Below are 24,046 nucleotides of genomic sequence, written 5' to 3'. Positions count from 1 at the left end.
TACAAGATACAGAAGCCAATATAGTCTTTGCCTAAATTACATCATCCAAATGATTCATTCATGAGGCGGAAAATTCTTTTCCTACACAAAATTCTTGTTTTCATTTCAGACTTGGAAGCAGCACATGCCATCCAGGCTTTACAAGGCCTGTGATATAAAATGCTTGTGTGACCCATCTACAAGCCCTTCCTCAGGACAAAACCCCATGCAACCTTATGCAGAGCACTGGACCAGAGGTTACCATAGGGGTGGTTCTCGTTATTTCATTAAAACAAAAGATGCAGAGTTCAGCTATTAAGATACCACTCAGAAAAAAGTCCGTAAACGAGTTCCCAGTTGCTACTTTTCTTACTCATTTCTCTTAACAAACTGCAATTTTTAAAATAATTTTTATGGTGGGGTTTTGGGGGGTTTTTTGGTAATAAAATACACAGTTTTCTTCACCATTTTTAATTATACAGTTCAGCAGCATTAAGTATATTCAGATGGTGGTGACCATCCATCTACAGAACTTTTTCATCTTTCCAAACTGAAACTGTGTACCCATGAAACATTAATGCCCCAGTCCCCTCTCCCCAGCCCCTGGCAGCCACCCTTCTCCTTTCTGTCTTACGAATTTGAAGACACTGGGTCCGTCATGTGAGTGGAATCACACAGTATTTATCCTTTGGTGACTGGCTTATTTTACACAGTGAGATGTCCTCAGGGGTTCACCAATGTTAGAGGATGTGTCAGAATTCCCTTCCTTTATAAGGCTCTCTTTTTATTTCTTAGGGCAGGTATGTTTTAATTTCATTTTTCTTTAAAGGTTTCACTTTTTTAATGATGGATCAGAAAGTTAGAAAATATTCTTTGGACAAAGTGAAGATAATTGTTAAACTGTTAAGGAAGAATCATAGCCATCACTTCGTATGTTAGAATCCCCTTAACCAGAGTAACGTTGTGAGGCTATTTTATTTAATATCTATGGCTGTAATTTTCAAACAGTATTGAGAGGTCACCTTTTAGGTGAGCCACAGCTATTTGCTATAGGAAATTACTACCTGCCCCCTTTTTAGTGGGGGAGGGTCTTGGAGATTTTGCCTTGTAAAATAAATACATTTAAGCCTTTCTTCACATGAGTTGTATTAGGGCCACCCCACAAGTCACTGAGAAGAGCATAAGGGACTGCACACATTTTGATATGGTACCTCTAAGGCTGTTTTTGTTGTTACTGCTGCTTGCTGCCTCAGCAGGAGTTCAGCTGAAGCATCCACTAATAAAGCTCCATAGATGTATCTTTTAAGCAAAGGGTAATTGATTCTCATTACTCAAGGCCAAGCTAAGAATTGTGCTTCCTGTGATTTGAAGTTTAGTAACAGGACTGAGGGGCAAACATTTACTGATGAAGATAGATACATCTGAATAGTTGGTGATTGGGACATCCACCTGATTCCTTGAATTCTGCAGGGAAAAATATTTTGATTGGTATGGCTAAACTGAGTAAGTAGACACCTTTATTTCTAAAGCAGTGTAAATGAAATAATATTTATTTGCTGGTTTTTCTCTTCATGCTGCTTCCCAAATCACCATTTGATAAAAAAAAAAAAACTGAGTGTTCACTCATTCAGCAAGCGTCTGCCCTGCACACGCCAGGTACCAAGCCCAGGGAACTGGCACAGGTGGGTGAGACAGATCTTGTCCTCAGGATGCTTGCAGTCTGGGACCCAAGCGCAGACGTATGCAGATGCTGAAGTAGGGCCTGGAGAACCTTCTGAGAGCCAACAAAGAGGGAAGGAGGCTTATGTAAAGTGCAGCACATTGAAGGGGAAAACCGTCCCATGGGGAAATGGATGGGCTTATTGAGCAACAGTGCTTCCGCTGCTTGCGTTTGAGGCCTGTGGTAGGATTTGATCTGCCTAGGCGCTCCTGGGGAGGGACTGTTGCCTGGCTTTGCTTTCCCCACAGCTGCTTGCAGCCCTACGTTCATGTGTGACTGGTAGACTTCCAAGGAGGAGGATTTGAGGTCCAGAAGGCAGTACACCCTCTGCTTGGCTGGTCTGCTCTGCCTGTGGGTCCCTCTCCTCTGGGGAGAGGCATGGGGGTTTATGCTCAGGGAGCAGTCCTTGTGCTCAAAGGTGCAGCTGAGGGTGACCCTGTGTGTGGGCTCCCTTCCTCCTTTCTCCCTTCCCCATTTGCTTTCTTCATTGTGTTGGAAAGGAGGCCTGGGCCTTGGGAAGGAGGCAGGGGACGTGGGAAAGGAAAACCACTGCAGGCAAGCTTAGAAGCAGACAGGGTGTTCTGCGCACGGCCGTGCTCTCTCGGATCTGATTTCTGAGGTGTTTAGAGCTCAACTGCCTTTAAGGGGCACCAGTGTGTGCTTTAGACCTTCATCTCTAAGTGTTGAAATGGGAGTTTCTAATACAAAAGTAGATTGTCCCTTCAGTAGGAAAGCTCTGAAAGTATGTTCAAAATTCTGCCCTTTGTCAAAATGTTAAGGTAATTTCTGAGATTATGTTGCCTCTTTTTGGGAATATAGAGCCCTTTCCACTAATTTTTTTCCTCTTGGGTATATACCTAGGTGTGGAATAAATAAGTCCATGTTTCTTAACTTCTTGCTGTAGTTTTCTTGTCTATAAAGTGGGGCTGCTGGTGGCATGCAACTCATAAGGTTACACAAAATACCATCCACTAAATATTTTTTATTTTTATTTTTTATTTTTTTTAATTTTTTCTCTCTTCCCCAAAAGGCTTTTTTTTTTTTTTTTTTTGAGAGGGCATCTCTCATATTTATTGATCAAATGGTTGTTAACAACAATAAAATTCAGTATAGGGGGGTCAACGCTCAATGTACAATCATTAATCCATCTCAAGCCTAATTCTCGTCAGTCTCCAATCTTCATCCACTAAATATTTTAACAGGCACAGAATTTACCGAATATACAGATAGATTTTCCATGCCCTCACCAGTTGAGGAGGACACATGGATCTGTTTTCTGTACACCCCTCCTCCTTCACCATGGGCAGATGGTGACTTAGGTAGATAGGATTTTCCCACGTGGCAGAGAAAAGTGCTGGCTAGGATTAGTCATTTGTCATCATTGCACAGTAAGGCACAATAAGTCTATTGTGCATTCATCCACTAGTTGAGTAGACACAGAAATAGCTCCTGTCGTCATGGGTTTACAGTCTGATGAGGGGGACAGACAGTAATTCTAGAGTAACTCGGGTATATAATGATGTGTGTGTAGTGGTGATGGTGGTGGTGGTTGGAGGGAATGCTAATCAGGGAGGTCAGGAGGGCACCCTTGAGGTGTGACTGCTGAGCAATTAGAGAATGAAGTGGGGGGGTGTCACTAGGTGAAGGAGGGAGGCAGGGAACATAACAGACCAGGAGGGGGAAGAGCTTGTGCAGAGGCCCTGTAGTGGGAGGCTGTAGGATGAGTTTAGGGTTCCAGATGAAGACTGGTATAGCTAGAGAGAAGAACAGGCCAGCTTTGCAGGGTCTTGTAGACCATACCCGGGCATTTAGAGGCTTAACTCAGGGGGAGGCACTGAAGGGTTTTGACTGGAAAGAGCGGCCTGATCAGATTTGTCTTCGGAAAGGTCACTGCAATTGCAATGTGGAATCGATAGGAGGCAGAGATATGGTAGACTAGTAAGTAGAGCAGTGCAGTAAGAGGTGGCAGTAGCTTGGATTGTGGTGGTGCAAATGGAGGGCAGTGGATGGATGTGGGAGCTCCCTGGGAGGTGGACCTGCCAGGACTTGGCTGGTGATGGGCTGTATGTGCAGAGGCAGAGGGCGGGTCTGTGCTGATTTCTGGTGTCTGACTTGCATAACTGGGTGGACGGTGGTGCCACTCACAGAGATAAGGAACCTGGAAAAGGACCATGTGTGGGAGGGCAGGTTGCAAGTTTGATTTATATGTGCTGTAAATAAATTTGTGACTGTGACTGATGTCAGGAGTCCTTGCCTTCTTTTGTCCTTATGACCACCGCCTCCAAGATACATAAAAATACCACACTTCGTAAACTGTGGTATTTTTAAATCCACATAAACTAAAAGTAATCCAACAGCATCTGTTTCTGATAGTATACATATACTGTGTACACACTTGAAGTCAGAAGTTATGATTAATTTAGTACAGTGTTCTCAAACTGAACGAAATTGTCCGAAGACTTAAAGACTCCTGGGGCCCCTGCGGTGCTGCTGACTCCCTGCTTGCACTGTCAGGAAGGGCTGGGTACCTGTGCTTTCAGTAAGCTTCCCAGATGGCTCTAGTGCACCTCGGAGTTTGGGAACTGCTGATTTCACTGGAAAACAGCAGTTTTTATATATCCCTTTCCTTGGATTCCACAGTGCAGTGAGGCCCTCCTGATGGGGTCGATCCTGGTGGCTGTGTGTGAGCGCAGGCCGGAGCCTGCGGTGTATTCAGGAGCAGCGAAGGCCAGTACGGTTCCAGAGCACCCGTTCAGGCGGATGCTCTCCCAGGCTTGGGAGTAGGACACGGTCCCCTCCTTCTTAGAGTTCCGGCTGAAACACCATGGGTGCCACCGTCGGTGTTTGGAACTGGAGTGGGGAAAAGGAGACAGCTGGATGGGTATCAAACCCCAGCAAAACCAGACCAGCCAAGATGTCCCCTAGACTCTCTGATTTGCACTTCTCTCTGCAGGAGTCCAGTGGCAGAGCTTAACTTGGCAGGGCCAGTGGGCTCCCAAACTTTGGCTGGCTTTGTTTTTAAAGGGGAAAAGAAGCCAACATTTTCTACTAGACAGCAGGGAGGAAAGGAAAGCTCCTGTTCCTCTTGCCTCTTCTTTTCTCCCTTGTCCTTCTACACTAGTCTTGTTCACTACTCTCCTAAATAGTGATGCTGTGATTGCTAACAATATTTTGAATAATTTTAATATTACATATAGTCTGAGAAAGGAAAACAATATCAGTATTACTGAATTATCCTAATTCTTTCTGAATTTTTTTATCTTAAACTTTGACCATTTATATGAGGCCCAGGATGATTCAGTATGTCTGCTTTCTTACAATATATAGACATCTCAACTCTAATCTGAAGCAGTAAAATTCAGTCTGCTTTCAAAATCCATGAATACAGCTTGAGCTGTCCTTTATATTTTATGTCATTTCAGTAGTGACAAGGGATTCCTTAGCTCCTCCAATCAGCTTTAATTTAAGCACTAAATGTGTGTTTGTCGCTAGTAACAAACATGTAATAGTAATAGATGAGCCCAGAAGGTTGAATTATTTTCCTTCTAACCAACTTACCACCCATACCTATGGACAGAAAGAATAGAGATCTTATTTTAGACTTCTGTAAATAGCTTGTTTAAAGAAAGAAAACACAACATTGTTATAATGTGACTTAGAGACTTTTGACTAAAATGAAATACTCAATATTTTTCCAAATAAAAAAAGCAAAGAACCAAAAAAGAATAGTTTCACAAGTAGTTTACTACTTACCCTGTACTTTAGCAAACCATTTAGCTTCTGTGAATCTCAGTTTTGTCATCTGGGAGTACAGAATGGGAGTGAAGGTTTTAAATGAAAAGAATGTTACCTAAAAGACCCTGAGTTAAAGCTTTTATGTCTATGAAATCCAAACAGTTTGTCTTGAGGTGCTATAAGCTTTATGTATATTTCTTGTATGTATTTATAAGAAATATGTATTTTACAAATAAATTTTATGAATTTACAAATACTATGTATTTTTTCCCCTGTAAATTTGTTTTACAAACTTTTCAGTGTAACCTGTAGCTAAAACCTAGGATTTCAGTTCCCGCGTTGCCATAAACCAGGTAAAGTTTGTCAATGGGCCTTCTAAGGAAAAGAGCGGTGTGAAACATTTGGGTTATTCAGGAAAAGGGAACACTAGAACTTTTATCTTCTTTTCATTGTCTATATGTTTTAGTTATCAGAATTCCCTGGTAGGTCAGATGGGTTCCTTCCTTATTTGTTGAAGCCCCAGTATGTGCCATTATGTGCCAGGTGCTGGGACTATAAAAATAAGTATGATAGATTTTTGCCTTTAATGGACTCTCAGTCTAATAGGAGTCAGATATGGAAACAAAGAACTGTAGTGCAGTATAAGTGTGGCCTTAGAGGTACATAGGGAAGATGCAGTGTGCTGTCTTCCCTGGAGAGCCAGGGAAGGCCTCCCAGCTGGTGAGGTGCTTCAGAGGGTGTGGAGGGATGCATAGGAACTCACCAGTGTACAAGGGCAGAGGTCATTTAAGGCAGCCACAGTGGTCAGTTTTATTTTCCTCTGATTATAATTTGCATTCCATTCTCTAAGCCCCTTTTAACACCTGTAGGTAAATGGGAATAATGTTTCAAAATAAATGGAGAACTGCATTAACAGAATAATTCTCTTTTTTATCTTAGGTTTTGAGAAAACTATCCTTAAAAGCAAAATGAAATGTTTCTGACCGTAACCCAGCTTTTATTGATAAAAGAAACCTCGTTGTTTATTTAAAAATACTGCTTGAAAAATCAAAACTGTAATAGCCAATAGATCAGATTTTGATTACCTTTGTGTTAAGTTTGAAGTGGCTTTCAGTGTCCTAATGTTCTTTTCTATTTTTGGGCTTGAGAGAAGATCAGCTTAAACTGTCTGTATCCCAAAACTGTCATGTAATTGTTACTGTAAATAACTGTTTTTACTTTAGGATGTTCCAGATCTGTGGCCTGTGGCCTGTGACCTGTTTTTATATGGACTACCGCCTGGAATGGTTTTTATATTTTGAAAGGGTTGTTTACAACAACAAGCAGTGGTAGGCCACAGACATCAAATTTGGCCCACAAAGCCTAAAGTATTTATCTAGTCTTTTACAGAAAAAAATTTGCCAGCCTCTGCTTTAGGATAAAAATAATTATTGTTCGGCATGTGTTATACCTTGTATATATTTTATGACTATGCTAATATTATTTGGAAGCAGATCTACCTCAGTAGTTCGAATTTTTAAGAATTTTTCCTCAAAAAACAAAGAATCTGATTTGTTAGCCAGGATCGTGCATCACAGGCTCTTGAGGCTGGACCTGTCTTATGAAGGCTGTCACCGAGGAGCACAATAGGTGCTGAGGTAATAGTTAAAACAAGGCCGGGTTTCTGGCAGGTCTTTGTTTCTGTAGAGAAAGTGGTAGTATCTTGTGTCACACTTGTTAAGCCATTGTATAATGACAGATTTCTGGCATATGCTAAAAGAATGCAATTTGTACGTGATATTTGAGTTGGAAAGAGAGCATTATATAAACCGGTTGCTTTTTCATCACTGACAATTTAAAATTAACTTTGACCTACTATAGTCCGTACATGAATTTCTGAACTATATGGCTAATTCAGTCCCTAATTTAGACCACTCTGTCTAAAGTGCAGCCCCCTCACTGCTCACCGTCCCCCTCTTACCCTGCCTTATTTACTTCATGGAACTTCTTCCTAGGAAGTGTTCTTGTTTGCATTTTTTCCTGGCCACAAAGTGATAGGCAAAGGAGTTTGGGGGAAGTCTGCTTCTGGAACCAACTTAAATTCTTGCTTTATAGGCAGATAAATTGAGGGAAGAAGGGTGACTGAGCAGGTAAACATGCTGCCTGCTTGTGGGGGTGATCTCAGGCCTCCACACCACCCTGTCCCCTCGTCCTGCTCTGAAACAAGAACCAGACCCACCTCAGGGGTTCCGACAGCCCTGGCCAGACAGTGCTGGGAAGCTCCTGGCCCTGTGTCTGGCATTGTTCCCTTCCTTGTCACCACAGAGGACAGCGTACATGTAGAATTCTACTTGTAGGTACCAAATTCTAATCTGTTGAAAAGCTTTCATATCTCATGATGAGCATTCCTTTTACGCCGCCTGACTTAAGCAGTGCAATAATGCAATCTAGTCCACTGCGCTTTGTCCTTCTGCTCCTACGATGAACACTACCCACATCCCTCCATGAAATCAATTCCTTCACTCAACAGAGCACCTACTGTGTGCCAGGCCTCTAGGTCCTGGAGATACAGTGGTGAACAAAAAGGGGGAGATGTCGGGGAGGGCCTGGGGCCCACTCTCAGCGTTCACCTAGGCTTTGCCAAGAGGTAGAGGTACTCAGACTCTTCCCTTGACTTTGTTGGGTGAAGAGTTAAAATCAAGAGGCAGTGACTTAGGAATGGGCAGAGCGTGACACGCTTTTGTCTGCTTTTTGGTTGCGGTAAGTCACTCTTGCGTCTGACAATGAGCCAAGGTGATATTTCTCATAGAGTTTGTTTCCAGATAGGTTTGGTGATAAGTATATCATCGTTTGCTATATCCACTCGGATTTTCCCATCATTTAGGGCATTGAGGTCAAGGAAATATATATATATTTAACAATGTTGTGCCTACTGCACCATTACACATCTATAGGTTTCATGTAAAATATTTCTTAGAAGGATGGCTAACCTTGTTCCCTGTGATTTTGAAGAGAATTGAACCATAGATCACTTCGGAAAAGCTTAAAGCTTAGAACATGAATATTAGATTGGAGCGACCTGTTTACTTACGAAAATAGGCATATTAGTATAGTGTTCTTGTTAGGGTGTTTCACTGCCTTGGTTAAATAATGATGGATGTTGTTTCCTGTTGTTCAAGTATCTGCTTACATAATACATTGCTATTTGGGTGAGACTTTTTAAGTGAGACAGGTGGGGAGATAGCTTGGGGAAAACTTGATGTTTATTAAGAAACAGGCAAAGCAGTTTGGAAATAAGAGTGTGATGACGAGGCTGCAAAGTGCATTTAATGTGATTTGAACAAATCAAGTGTGAAAAGATATTTTTGAGGCAATGGGAAGTTGAATATTGACTGCATTTTAAATATTAAGGAAAAGTTTTTATGTTATATACGTATATTTTTAAGAGTTACGTATATACAATACATAAATTAGGCCTACATACTGAAGTTTTTACAAATGAGAGGATACTAACAGCCTTAAAATATACCAGCAAAAAAAATTTTTAAGTGGTGGAAAGAGCAGATGAATCAAAAATGTGAGAACAGGAATGGTGTCAGAAATGAATGAAACGTATATGGGGACTTACTGTACTCTTCTGTCTACTTTTGTGAATGTTTCAAATTTTCCTTAAGAAAAAGATATTTTTTTAAAAGCATGTATGGGAGTGGAAGGGAGAGATGCTGTCACTTTTCCAAGTCACCAGTGCTTGAGTCTAGTGAAGGGATGACTCCTTCCCCTGGGATCTGGAGTCCTGGGCTGGGAGCCACAGGCCTGTTGATGGCGCCTGCCCGCCCTGCCTGCTGCTGGGTCCAGGCACAGCTCCATGGATCTCTGGATCCCTGGAGTAGAGCCACCTTTTGTAGGGAGACCTTTTGTGTTCTGATGCATATCTGATTGATCCCACCCAGTCCATCTCCTCCTGCACGCACCTTTCAGTAAAGGACAGCTCTGGTCAGAATTGCACTTGAATTGGGAACATACAGAACAGTTTGTTCCCCAGCTGGTCCCACTCTTACTCCGTATTCCCACGATTTTGTGGGGTGGGGAGGGTGGAGAGTTCTGTGACCCGCCTGGAAATAGGTCATTGTCTCAATAGCAGCTTTCTCAGAGCTGAGAATTGGAAGTAGTCATCATCAAGTGGGGCGTGGCTGAGTGGAACTTCATGCAGCCATGTAAGAGATCATTGTGTAGCTTGTGTGCCAGGTGAGGAGGGGCCACCAGAGGTGGGACCCCAAGGAGCTGCAGCAGACCAGGAGCTTTGTAGGATTGTAAAGTGCACACCAGCTCAGCTTGCTCCATCAAGTAATTGTGTAGATAATTATAATCCCATCCCAGATGTAGTATATTTGATTGTGACAAAGTAGAAATTGGAGAGGTTTTTGGTTGTTGTTTTTTTAACCTAGTATAATTTCAGAAACACTGGGTGGTTTAAAAGCATAAGTTTTGTTGAAGTTTGCTTATTCAAGTAAATTTTATAAATTCACTGATTTCGTTTGGATTAAAACAAACTGCTGAGGTCTTACTCTTAAGATTATAAAGATGGCCAAAATATTTTCTTTAACCCTGCAAAATATTGTTGTACATGTGATCTTAACCAGGGGCAAAGATTTATATCAGAAATGGCACAAGACTTAAGTATGGTTTATTTTATGTGTCATCCCCTAAAACATCAGGCCACCTAAGAAATTACGTTGTTTTGACATTTTCGTTCTGTCGTAGGCTTTCCCCCAACTATGCTAGAAAGGAAAAACCTTGAGACTTCTATATTTACACAGAAAATAGTGCATTATAGGTGGGTAGTGAAGTTTAATGTACAGGCCTTTAATTTCCTGAGTTTTATGAGCCTAGAATTAAAAACCATTGTAGCATATAATGGCTGTCTTGGCCCTGTCCCTTACGTTTGTCTTTTATAGGATCCAAAGTTTGTGGGTATAATTAACCTCACTTTTCAGTGAACTGAATTGGTGCTGAAGTATGCATGACGCATCTAGTAAAACTGACATCATGTGGTACAGAATCAAGACTTCACAAGCTCCACAGATAAAGAGAAAGTGACCTTGAGTGAACATTTATTTTGTCTGCCTTGGGGTGTGGAAAGGAGAAGGAAGGACGTCGATCATTTGTGTTTCTGGGAAGGAAGTTTCTTTTGCAGAATGTAACATTCTGTGATTATTTCTTTCTCCTTTCCTGTGTTAAGTTGTATCTAAGCCTTCTAATTTAGTTCCATGTTAAGTTTCCTTGCACCATGTATGTCATTCCTGGTGTAAAAGCTTGTTCCTACTTGCAGACACAAAAAGACATCCTAAAAATGAGCAGCTGAAAGCTATCAGGAATATTAATTTCACACACCATTAGCAGATAAGAAAATGCCTGCTCGTATTTCTCTGCTTCCCCGACTTGGCGCTTGGCTCGGTGACTGAGGATCCTGTCATTGGTCAGACACCTGGAGAGCAGTTTCTTCCCGCCTCAGCTCGCTGCTTCTTGTAGTGCCTTAGCTCATGAGCCGTGATCAGGCCTCAGCACACACTGTTCCCAGCCCAGTTTTGAAAGAGGAAATGACCCTCTTTTTAATGGGGCTGCTTTGAAAGTAGCTTGAAGATCGTTATTTTCTCTGTTTGTACTGAGGACAAAGAGGACTGATTTGAAGGCCTTTTCTAGTGTTAAGCCGCCCTGGCCGGGAGGAAGTAGACCTGGGGACAGGAAGGGACTTACTTTCAGAGGCAAAAAAGCCGCTTAGAAAGACTTGGGATTTGATCATATGTTCTTAAAATTATGTGGTGGATATTAATTGATCTGGGCTGTCCTTCTTACATACATTCTTTTACATAATTATCACCCTTGAATTTGGAATTACACACTTTATAGTTCAGAAGTTTAAAATGATTGACTTACTGAAAGATATACATAGATACCTGAAACAGAGAAGTCACTTGGAAATTCCAAGACCCAGCTTTCACGTTAACACTCTGCCCTGCAGATTGAGAATTCGCTTTGACACTATAAACTCAGCCTACGGATGGTGGAGGAGGGCAGTTCAGAGAAGGAAGTGCGAGCGCAGTACATAGTTGACTTTCACAATTAACTTTGTTAACCTCAAAATTTTTTAAAGTGATCCTGGATCCTCTGTGAAATGAGGTCAGTGCCCACTCATGGTGCCGTGACCCTCAGGGTGAGGGGCAGGGGCCAGGCACACTCATCCCATTCTTCCAAGTTAAAAATTTATACTCCCCTTCCCAGAACTAAATAAATAAGGCCCATGTTTAACCTGAACTGAGAAGCTAGCAGCCACTTGGTGTATCTTAGAGTGAAGTTGGCTCGTTTGACCTTATGACCTTGCATGTCATTAGTAATTAGCACCTGTGCAAAGGCATGTGAGGGGAGGACAGAACTGTTTAATCCAGGAGGATAAAAACCTAGCCAGAGGGTCTCGGCTGTCAAACGTTAATTTAGTTTCTCCACAGATACTAGCTACAGGGCATTTAGAGCCTTCCATTAACAGTCAGCATCAGTCCATCCACATGTAGCCAAACTGGGGAAATGGTCACGGACCATTGCAGGGATGGCGTAGCTGGAACACGCGATGGGCACCGGAGGGCAGCTAGCCTGGCCTCAGTCCATCCTTCACAGTGACTGTCAGTGCTTCATATCCAGGAATAGTGTGTCTGTCTGCCCAGGATCCCTGGGAAAGTCGTGAGCACAGCTGAGAACCGTGGCCAGCACTTTGGCCTCTGCAGGAGTGCTACCAGAGCTGTCACAAGTGGACTCTCGCCAGCCCTAACGTTGATGGTTTTATTATTCCTATTACTAGGCCATAAAAGACTGGTCTCTTATCCTCGTTCTGTGTATTTGAAAACTTTATCAGAATATGGGTTTTATATCTATCCCACCCATCTGTCTCTGATGGTCTGTTGGGCTACAGACAAAATGAGGATGCGAGGCATTTTTACTGGTCTGCCTGACAGCTTTTGTTAAAATTAGTTCCACATACTGTGCACCACATCAGTGAAGTGAGATGACCAGTTTTCTTCAGTGTTTAAAAATTTCCGAAGCCAAATGATCAAGCCAGTTTGTTCACCATCACTCTCCACTGTTTCAGCCTTGAGAAAGAAGACCACACAAAATGGCATGATGGAGCATAACTAAAACGTGAGATGCAGAGGAGCTTGAAAAAGCGGAACGGCAATGTTATAAGTCATTCTCCATTGGTTTGCAGATTTGCCTTAGGCTTGTTTTATTTATACTGTTTGCTTTTACGCTGTTATCTCTACTGTTATTTCCACATTCTCTAAAGGTCCTCTACATCTCAAGAAGGCAGAGTGAAGAGTAGGAACTTCAACATGTATCCCTGGAATTTCTAACTTTGAGTCCAGCCCGCTTTGCACACATGGGACCACGTGACTACTGCTGGTGGCGGGAATGTTTAAGAGGACCACTGCCTCCCAGCTCGGGACTGACTGACAGGCAGGGTTGAGGTCTTTGCTGTGCAGTATTTCATTATTGGTAGTTTGACACTTTCCCATAGCAACATACTGGCTTTAATTTTGGTCTCTCTGTCCTTCAAAGAACGGTATACAACAGGAGAGTTTCTGAACTGCCTTTATTGAATATAAGTTGGGCACTTGTAATTAAATGCTTATTCAAAACCGTAACAATGTAAACAGTGGTCACTGGATTTTCAGTGGCAAGTACTTCTATATAATTTTGTTGTTTGCATACACAGTGTTACTGGGAACAGCATTGACACCTAACTAAGATAGACACTCAGTTTATATCATAGATAGAAAAAAAGTTATCTTTTAGGTAGGAGCCATTACTGTGACACCCTAAAAAGGATGGGTGAAATGGAGCAAGAAGAACTAAAAAAACGAAATCCACATGCCTTTCAGGCTTTCCAACGTTGCCTTCTTTGGCTGAATTCACACGTCTGCAATTCTGCTAAGCTGAGTAAGGTTTGCTAAGTTAATGGTAATGTTTTACAGAGTTGGTTATCTGTTAGCCAACTTTTGTGGAAAATGACCACTCATGTCCTGGCTAGTGATCTGATTTATTGAGTTGGAATATTGCTCATAAACTGATTTTTATCTTCCTCAAAGTTATGGTCAGGACCCAGAGAGACCACTGAAGTAGGGGTCCATCTGCGGGGATACGTGGTTTCACTAAGGAACTGTCTCTGCAGGCATCGGTGTGTAACTGTACTCAGGTCCTTGTGAATGAAAATTTGGTGAAGATATTTTCACATAATCAGTTGTAAATAGTAGCAGTAAATTCATTAATCTTGCCGGAAGGACTTGTGGATTTTTGCAGCCTCCTTCCCCGGGGGAGCAGTGGCTGTCCACAGGTTGCCTCTGAGCTGGTAGGGCTGTAGAGTAACTGGCCACATCCCAGCTACTGAGTCACAGTCTTGGCCTGGGACCCCAAAAATGGTGTCAAGTTCTCCAGATGATTCATTTGCCTATTCAGGTTTGAGAACCACTGGCTTAGAGGGAACACCAGGGTCCCCGCAAATAGCTTATAAGATGGTAAATGATTACTAAAGAACACCAGACATCACAAAACATGCCGGATAGCCATGTTTCCTTGTGCAGCTATGACCAGGCCCCTAGAGGGGTTTATGTTAATCCAAGAAAGTCTAAAATATATAAAGGTATGTTTGGTTAAAACATAAATATTTTGCGGTATTTAAGTTGCTTGCTTTTATAGTGTGCTCAGTACCACTGGAGTTAAATGTAGAACAGAAGACTCAGTCCCTGCTTAAAAATTAGGGAAAGAACATGATTTACTTGGGAGAACCCTGAACGTGAGCGGGGTTCTCACCTCTGCTCTGTGGCGGGGCAGCGCCAGCAATGCCTTTCCCTCCTTGTCCTTTGTAAGAGGAGTAGCTAGAATTCACCGTGGCTGCGATTACAGCCGGCTTCAGGCCAGAGCGATAGCTGAGAGTGTAGGATTCAGAGTGTTTTTCTACTATGTCTCTGTGTTTGGCAACTGGTACCTTCCCCCTGAGAACACAGAATATTTTTCATTTACAGCTTAAATGCCAACAGGAAACTTAAATTGAACTTTACTTTTTAAAAATTCATTTGTCTTTTCATCTTTGTTTCCCCCTAAAGATTTTTGATGCTTACCAATTTCAATATCAAACCGAAAACAGTCGTTTGAATGACATTGTTTTCCAGCTGTTTTATATTTACAGTCATTAAAGCAGAATGGATCTAATTATTAAGTTACTTAACCCAGATGTTTGTCAGCTGATGAATGGATAGACAGAAGTGATGTATCTGTACAGTGGGATATTATTTGACTATGAAAAAGGAATGAAGCACTGATACATGGTTAAACACAGATGAATCTCAAACAAATGATTTTAAGTGATGGAAGGCATTCACAAAAGGCCACATGCTGTATGACTTTATATGAAATATTGAGAATAGGGAAATCCGCTGAGACAGAAGTAGGTGGTGGATGCTGGGGTGGGAAGGAGTAATGGGGAGTGACCTCAATGGGCAGCTGGGGTTCTTTTGGGGTGAGGAAATCTTCTAAAGCTAGATGGTAGTGGTGTTTGCATGACTCTGAATATACTGGAAACCATTGAATTGCACATTTTAAATGGGTGAGTTCTATGTAATGTGAATTATATGTCAACAAAGCTGTTAAAAGAATATGCAGTGACTCAACATGAAAGTAAAAATACAGTAGTCTACAATTATTCAATTAAATGAGCCAAAATAACCCCTGAAAAAGCTTTTATAATTCATTTATTATCTGTTGTGGGAATTTTCCTTTGTCACACTCCAGTTTTCTTCCCCCGTTTGTGGGAGAAAGTTTACCATGTCCACTTCCTATCAGAGCATTTCTAAGTATTTGAAAGGTCTTATCCAAATATTTGAAAACTGTTAGAAGTTGCTGAAGTGGCACCTTCGGAAGAGGGCTGGAATGTTGGAAAACAGTGTTGACATTTTAAGTGATTACGAAAGGTCAGGCTCTCAATGTAATCTTGGTGGTGTGTGGATGGTTCTACTCAGGCTAATTTTTTGAGTAAATGCAGGTATGATAATACAGGGATTTATCGGTAACCGCTGAATCCACTGCCTGAAATTCAAACATTCCAATATTACCATTTGCATTTCCCTTTCTGTTTTAAATGGCGTTCCTAATTCTTGAGTACATAGAAAATCACTGCAAACTTTATTTCCCCTGCCCTGATCTGGCTACTAAAAATTAAACCTGGTTGCTTTGTCTAGGAAGACATAAACCATTGCCTGTCTGTAAACTTTGTGGAGGAATTGTTAATGAACTTTTCCCCCTTGTCTTGGTCTTTAGAACAATTTCAATTTACTCTGTAAAAAGTGTGATTAGAGAAGTAATCTTAGACCAAGTTTATAAGTATTTCAGGAGGAAGTGGTATCCAATACTTCCCAAAGGAAAAATTACATAACTAGATTTATTTACCAAAATGAGGGAAGAGCTGGGAGACAATCTGACAGCCCAAAATTCAGCAATCCTACGTGAGTTAGAAGTGAAATACAATATTTCACTGTCAACTCAATATGTTCTTTACATTTTTCAGACTCTTAGAAGGCATTTTAGATACAATTTTGATAAAGTGGGAGGACTCAGAAATCATGTTTTCCAAAGTGTATTCTGAAAAATATTGGTCTTTTGGGATATTTCATTTAAGAAACCTGTGGGCAGAACAATGTGGGAAGCTTAGACTGGCTGGCACAGCCTTGGGATTTCACATACTCATTAGCACAGCAAAGACACGCAAAAGCCTTTCAGTTGAAGAAAGAAAGAAAGAAAAAAGAAACAAGAGAACCTTCCCTATGTGACTCAAAACACCGGTCACCTTTCTGTCCCTCTCCCTTAATGGTCAGTTAACTTTCTAGAGAACTACACAGCCGCTGACTCGGATGGTGTCAGAAGCCACTGGGATAATTTTTAAGTTGTTCGAATGTTAGAGTTGAAGATCCTGCACAGATAAAATCATTTCCAATCGCTCCATTTTACAAAGTAGGAGAAAGTGACTTTCTTCAGTTGTGGGCCTGCCAGGGCAGGGATTGGCCCGGCGTCTGGTGGGGTGGATCCCGCCTGCCTGCTCTCCTGTCAGGCTTGCCTCTGTGTTCATGATTGCTGAGCTCCTGAGGGAATGAGCATAGGGGACAAGGCCTTATTTTGTTTTAATAAGGTGAATTGTTACTGAGTTTATTTTTATTTAGTTAGTTTGGAAAAAAGAGGTATCAGTTTCATTGGAGCAATAAAACCAGTGCTTCTGTGTGTCCAGGTGGAGAGTTGCATTCCCCCGCCTGGAAATGGGAAAGCGAATGTGAGCTCCCCTTTTGTCTGTGGGAACAACCTCCTGCTCAGCCTGAACAGTGTGGCTGCTGATTGTTTCCCTCCCGCATCTCCCTGCTCCGTCTGGCTCTCCCACCGATGCAGCCCCTCCCTCGGGGGTCCCAGCCTCAGTGGCACGCCGGGCCACTCACCTTGCGCCTTTGGACTTTAGACCTAGCGTTTCAGAGCTGGAAAATACCTCAGGCCATCTAGTGCAAACCCTCTTTTACAGATAAGGGGGCTGAGGCCCCAGGGGGACGTCTCAGTAAGGCCCTCAGCTTCCAACACCATGCATGTCTAGAACCCGGCCTCCCCATTCCATGGCGATTCCCAGGCCACTTGTTCCAGTGATTCCTGAATTCTGCCCCTTCTCAAAATACCCTGAGTGGCTTTAAAAAATTCGGATTCTTAGGCTGAGGCCCAGAAATGCAGGTGTTTTAAAAACTGCTCTTGGAATTCTAATAGAGTCCTGTCTGGAACAATTATGGCATATGTTAGCTGTTTGAGGTCCATCCCTGTTTGCCAAGTTGTAAGCAGTTCAGGGCAGGGAGGTCAAACTACCATCTGGGCGGGCAGTGCTCCCATGGGGGCCCGTGCACCCAGGAGGTATTTGATTGGTGTTTGTGGAATGAGTGAGCCCCAAAGGTGTGCAAGGTGTCACTAGCTGACTTGGGCTGGGAGTACTAGAATAGATGGTCGTTTTGAGCTGAGCTAACCCATAATAAGAACAGCAAAGAGAATTTTTTAAAGAGTAGATTATTAAGCAGACAGGATAAAGACAGTATTACAATTAGGTTTTCATTAACTTCCTTAACTAAAGCAAAGATAGGTTTATGTGTTAATCCTGATGTTAAATAACATCCATTATGTAGTCAAGACGTCTGGTGCAAATAAATACCTATGAAACAATAGTCATTATTCATGAAAAAAACATGTATATTTTGCTTAAATTTAAGAAGTTTCATGGGCCAGTTTTGTTTTTGTTTTAGAAATAAAACCGTGTTCATTCCTATTTCTGTTCTGAGGCACCTGTCTCTTTTAAAATGTAGACCAGTAGCATATACTGATAATCTAGTAATAGATCAGAAACTTACCAGTCCTACCGAAATGAAAACACAGTGCTCCTGCTAAGCCAGGCTGCCTGGGGCAGAAAAGAAGAAAGGTTTTTCTGCTAATATGGGCAGTGTGGAAAATATACACACTCATTAGAACCTCATTCTCCTTGAGGGTTTCAGGCATCTTCAGTACCAAGTTTTCTTGATTTGTGTTGAAGACAAGTCATCTTATTAAAAAATTCTGACATAGTATATCGCTATTGAAAACCTCATTACTTTTAATCCTTAGAGTTTAAAAATCTGTTGCTAACTTAACTCCCATATCTGAGCTTATTTAATGAATTCTCATAAATAGTGTGGTGTGATTACTTCCTGTCCTTTTCCTTATGTATTCTAACATTTTAGAACTCATACGTGGCTTTGTGCCTTAGCCTCACATGAAGCCACATGTGCAGGGGGCACATGAATTATTAAATTATCTACACCATCAGCCACATGGTTTCTTTGTGTGTTTGGGGTGCAGTGGAAGAGGAGATAACATAAGCAAAATTAAATGTTAATCACCATCACCACCCCCAAACAAAAGCAGAATGTTTAAAAGGTTTTTGGTATTTTGGTAAGCCTGAGATAAACACTGTCTTCAGGGGGTAGATTTTAGATGACCGACTGCATGCTCTGTATACTCACCTGTCCCACACGTTGCTATGAGATTTTGCCGCCTTCAGCAAACGCTGCCTTTGAGAAAAAGTGGGTGATCTGGGAGAATTACCAAAACAATAAAAACTGTAAACCATGCACTCTTTTCTCCAGTCTTTGCATGTGGTTGCGTGTGTGTGGTGGTGTGTTTTTGGCCTGTGGACCTCTGGTTTTCTGTGGGACCTCCCTCACATTAGTCATGGAGCACCATACAATCCCACGTTTTTCTCTGGCACCATTGAAGGCACAGGCACCAACTCCCACCTAGGTATGCCAAGTTCACGGAAAACAGTGGCTTGCCATGGAAACTTAACACGAAGATAATGAAAAGGAGAGCTGGGGTTGAGATATGTTTCCTGAATTGCTACAGTCCTTTATTTTAAAGCCTCTGGATAAATTGACAGTATATATACACAAATGGTCCCCTCACCTGAGTAAATACTTCCTTTTAAACTTTGATAAAAGGTTATATTTCACATCATTCAAGATCTATAAAACTGAAAATAACTTTAATCGGCTTTCTAAATATGGAACTGTTTCACATGCTCTTGATTAAGGCAGTACCATGCTGTGGTCCTTAATCTGGGTAGGAGCCTGCCTTTTTCCTCAGAGAGCATTTGAAAATGTGTGTATTGGGCATACTTTTAGATTCCCCCAATGACTGGTGGCACCATGATTGATAGGTGGGCTCAAGATAGGTGAACATTCTCGAATACTTGAGATAGTCTTGGAGAATGAATTCTGCACCCCAAGATTTGTCTTGGAGAATGAATTCTGTGCCTAGAATGCCAGTAGTACCCTTGGTGAGAAACATTAGGTGGGTAATGACTAGTCAGGTAATTACACACCCATTACGCAGAGCAGCTTGGCTACCATCATTAACACAGAGCTCATTTGTATATGGTTTAGATTCTCCCATCCAACGTCCATGTCAAGATTGAAGAGCATGCACTGTTTATGAATATACACATGCTGATTAAATTTAACTTCGTGATTCGGTGGGCAGGGTGGGGGGCAGTGGTGAAAATAAGAAAAACTCTGGTGCATCCCCACGTCAGAACTGGGAATTACTCCTTTTGGCAGGGCTGATGGACCGAACACTGGAGGGAGAACCTATGTGCATCCTCTTACTCGTTCTAGTTTAAACTGCAGCGACAGGAAAACGTATCCCGATCTTAGCCTTGCCGTCTTCGTTTGAAGTTAGACATTAGACTCCACGAGCACCCATGGGTGTTAGAACACAGGAAAGAATTCTGCGCAAAGACTGAAACAACTAAATCTTGGCAAAATGGCTTGTGTTGGAGCTGCTGATGCTCAAGATTAGGTCCTTTTGATGGGAGTAGTAGTGCGTAGAGGTCATGCAGACCATCTCAATGTGCTTGACTTTTAAAAAGTTGGCTTCTGTGTGCTACTCACTTGTCACATCCTTCCTCAATAAAACTCTATTCATTTTACTGATTATTTGCTTCTCAGAGTTGCAGCACCTTTGAGTCAGGTACAAACCTGATTCAGAACTTTAACATCATTTTTCTAAATTCCTGTTAATCAGCAAAATGGTTACTGTCACCTTTTTATATTAATTATTAGCTTTGGTTTCAAAAAGTGACACTTTCTTGCTGTCCTTAAATTGAGGTGATTGAGATTTAGAACTTGATTCTGAAATGTCCTATGCATGGACTCAGGGTTTCTTTATATTTGTCTTAACCAAGGTAGTGGCATTTAGTACAAATTAGCTTGTTCAGTTTCTGAATGGATAAAGAAAAGCATATCTAAGGCCCTGTATTTGTGATCCCTGCCCCTTTAGTTTTCAATGTGATACGTCATTGTGGGCTTATGAGTGTGTAATTTGGAGTTGCATCTATTACTGGAATGTCCAACTTTGGGGCTGCTTTTCCCACCTCTGATATATGTGCTTGGAACCATAATTGAGATACTTGCTTTATTTTATAAAAACAGCCTTTTTTATTTCATTACAGAGCCTTCTCTCTTTTTTTTCACTTGCTGCCTTGATTTAAATTTTCAAGGCCAATTTGTAAATTTTTTAATTGTTGCCAGCAGGAAAGAAAGAAACTTAGGCTTATATTTTCATATAATTGAAGAATTTAAAATATGTCTAATCTTACTTCTTGGTAAACTTCAGTTCTTTAATTTGTAGGCTTGAGATTAGAAGGGAATCTCAGAGAACTATTCAGATATACTGGATCTATATCAGAGTATCTCTCAATTATCACAGCCTTGAGGGTTAGGGGGAAAAATGACTCCTAAAGACTAATTTTGTTCCTCAAGTAAAAACTAACATGTGGTAAGTGCTGAATGTGTATCGTGTCCTGGCCAGATGAATACTTCGACCTCTGTCAGCTAAATATTAGTTAACCTGTGTCCTCGTTATATTTACATCTGTATTAGAATTGAGGATATATGTCTATCCAGCTATCTATATTTTCACTTGAAAAATGGTGAGAAGCAAGCATTTCTTAATATCAAGCATTTCAGTTGCTGCATGGCTATAGTATTTTCCTTTGGGATAGGGATACAGAAGTGAATTTGTGTTTTTCATATGCTAGTAAATCTGGGTTTTTCTCAAGTGATAAATTGAAAGCTACTCTGACATAATTTTTTCCTGGCAGACAACTCTATGGCAACGTTACCCTCCCATTGCCACCACCTCAACACCTTGTGATCTAACCAATCCAATGATACCTTCATTTTCACATTTTACTTTCATCTTTTGTCTAGGTCCCACATTGATAGGGTATGTGCCATTTTGCTTGTCCTGTTTTAAATTTTTGAAACAATTTTCTGTGTTTCTACTGTCTTCATATTATCATATATGATTACTACATAACATTCTATCCTCTTTGGTGTGTCTTAATCACTTGGCCACTTCTCTGTTCACTGTTTTGTATTGAAATAGTGCTGTAGATGGTTTTCAACATTGCAGGAAACATCGTGGTGTACAGGGCCTTCTCCCTCTTCCCTTCACTTGCTTCCATGGTTTGAATTCCCAAGGAGGTGCGCCATCCCACCAGGGGCCCCTATGGCTGTTGCAAGGGTCAGTACAAGATGATGTATGGGAAAATATGTTGATGTTGTAGAAAAACAGCTCAGGCCTCAGTGTTGCTTTATTAAAGCAAAGAGGGCACACATGCTGCTCCTCATCAGCTGTCTGAACATCAGCCTCAGTGTGTGCAAGGGTGCTCTGTGAGGGTGCTCTGTGACTAGCTTGAGAGTGGACGCAGGAGAGGAACATGTGCTCACTGTGTTGCTGAGTAGCTTTGAGTTTATGTGGAAGGCCCAGGAGATGATTAAGAGACAAGAACCCTTAAGTGTAATTTGTCTTGTTTTGTTTTCTAGATCAATGTCCGAGTCACCACCATGGATGCGGAGCTGGAGTTCGCCATCCAGCCAAATACGACAGGAAAACAGCTCTTCGATCAGGTCGGTCCCTGTGAACTTGATAGAAAGTCCCCTTAGAAAAGCTTTCTTTGCCAATCTGAATCATTTCATTTGCCAAGCATATTACCTTGGTTTGCCGCATGCTTCTCTTTGCAGAGACCGTTCTTCCCTCTAGCCAGGGGTTTATACCATGGTAAGCGCTCTGCAGGAACAGGCCCCTGAGAGGAAATAGGGGGTGCTGTGAGGTCTTCTTCAGCACAGTGCCTTATCCGAAAGCTCTGGCTGCTATCTGTCCCCAACTCCTGGGTCGTCACACTCCCCCTGGCTGGCTTTTGCCATGTGGTCGGTGGGCCAGGGTGCCAGGGAGCTCGGACTCTGCCTGAGGGCCAACTGGCACCGAGCAGCCCACAGGTCCCAGGGCCAGCCTCCCTGGGCTTCCTGCAGCCACAGCGTCGGCGAGCTCGCTTGGGTGTCGTCACACATTCTTCCCCGGAGCTGCACAATGCAGCACATCCCCGGACCCATGTGCTTCTCCCGAGACATGAAGGTGCACAGGGAGTTTCAGCAAGAACAGTCAGCCACGTGAAGGCTGTGATGACTCCTCATGGAACATGAAAGTAAAAAGGAAAAAGCTCCTTTTCTGGGCTAGTACACACTGTTCTGGGGCTGAGGATCCGTAGAGCAAAGGATGGGTGAGACTTTACAAGTCCCTTGAACCATAGCCTGCTTTCCTGAGAGGGCCACTAGTAGAAGTGATGTTCTGCACCCTAACACCAAACCCAGAAATTGGGGTGGGTGCTGGTTGAAAACCTAGGAGGTAGAATCATAGCAAACTTGAAGCTAGAGGTGACTCCCTACATGCGTGATCACATCTCCCTGTTAGCCGCCAAAGCGAGCACCCAGTGGGTGAATCCCGGGCACTGGGCCTGCCCTGCACACTGCCTGCCAGCCCGCCCAGAGAGCAGTGCCCGCCGCCAGGGCCTGTGCGATGCCCCCAGGGGGGTGCAGGGCTCTCCCTGTGCAGCACTCTGAGGCCACACCCCATTCTGCCTCACACGATTAGGACAAAGACATTCACTGTTCTGGGTGAGGCTAGACATGCTGTGAAAATCTAAAGGTTTCTCTGGAAGGTGATCTTGAAGTAAGTTGAATGGAGCCAGCAGAGTGCCGTGTGCACAGTAGGTAGAGCGCGGATGGGTGGGAGGCCAGGTGCTCTGCCTGCAGCCTGCACGTCCCTCAGTCACACCCGAGTCCTTGGCTGTAGATGAGCGGTGGGCTGTCTAAAGCAGCACCGACCTGGGAAACTAGTCCAGAGGTTTTGATGGATCAAACATTTAGCTCCCCTTGCCTCTTTTTCCCATATTCCTTCACACAGAGATTGTGGGAAGAGGCTAATAAAAAAGTCTGTAGTCCTTACGCTACAGAATACAAATGCTAGTACTTCTTACAGGAACCTGTGTCTCCTCCTTGGGAGCCCTTTGGAAGGCGGGGTGTGGAGAGGGTGAGAGGCTGGCCTCGTGCCGTGGATATGGCACTCATGTGGCTCAGCTTCTTTGCTCTCGCGTGCGGGGCATTGAGCCGAATAGTCCCAAGACTGTCTCAGCCTCTGGATCCAGGGTATCGTGTTGACGAAACTCCATGTGTTCCTAAATGCGAATAATTGTATCTAGTTTGGTGTTGCTTTCAAGCCAGGTAGGTTTCTAGTATTAGATTGTCTGCCTCCTGGTAGCGTGGAGCTATGGGTTAACGGTTGTACAAAAATGGTCCCTGAACTCAGTCAATAAATGTGGGTTATTTAAAAAATGCTGAGCACATAAGTCTAATCAACATGCCAAGTATTGACAAGCTCTGCATCCAAATTATTCCAAAACTGCTTAGTCTCCCAACAGCCAACCCATTGGAGCACTTTATTACTGGTCCCCACCCCAGAGAAGAGTCCCCTTAGTCAGTACGCTAAAGAGAAAAGCAAGGCTGCGTCTCACCTTAGCCAGCTTTCTCAAGTCTTCTTCCCTGACTAAACCTCAGCCAATCTCCAAGACCCTGAAATGAGATCCCAGTACCAGTCAGTTCAGATAAACACAAGTAAGCAAGCGTAGACACAGCATCCCCCCGCCAG

At 42.6% G+C, this 24,046-nt stretch overlaps 1 protein-coding gene across 1 annotated transcript in view; it reads left to right on the top strand.

Annotated features, from left to right (window-relative positions):
* The window catches only part of EZR (ezrin), a 48,712-nt gene that overhangs the window by 2,208 nt on the left and 22,458 nt on the right, over nucleotides 1–24,046 (top strand). The window contains exon 3 of the mRNA XM_037023657.2: nucleotides 21,889–21,972. Coding sequence (XP_036879552.1) covers nucleotides 21,889–21,972 — 84 coding nt within the window. The remainder of the gene's footprint in view (nucleotides 1–21,888; nucleotides 21,973–24,046) is intronic.

This window comes from Manis javanica, chromosome 13 (assembly GCF_040802235.1).
Source record: "Manis javanica isolate MJ-LG chromosome 13, MJ_LKY, whole genome shotgun sequence".
Classification (NCBI taxonomy): domain Eukaryota; kingdom Metazoa; phylum Chordata; class Mammalia; order Pholidota; family Manidae; genus Manis; species Manis javanica.
Note: the sequence above shows the minus strand (reverse complement) of the source record. Positions and strands in the feature narration are given on the sequence as shown.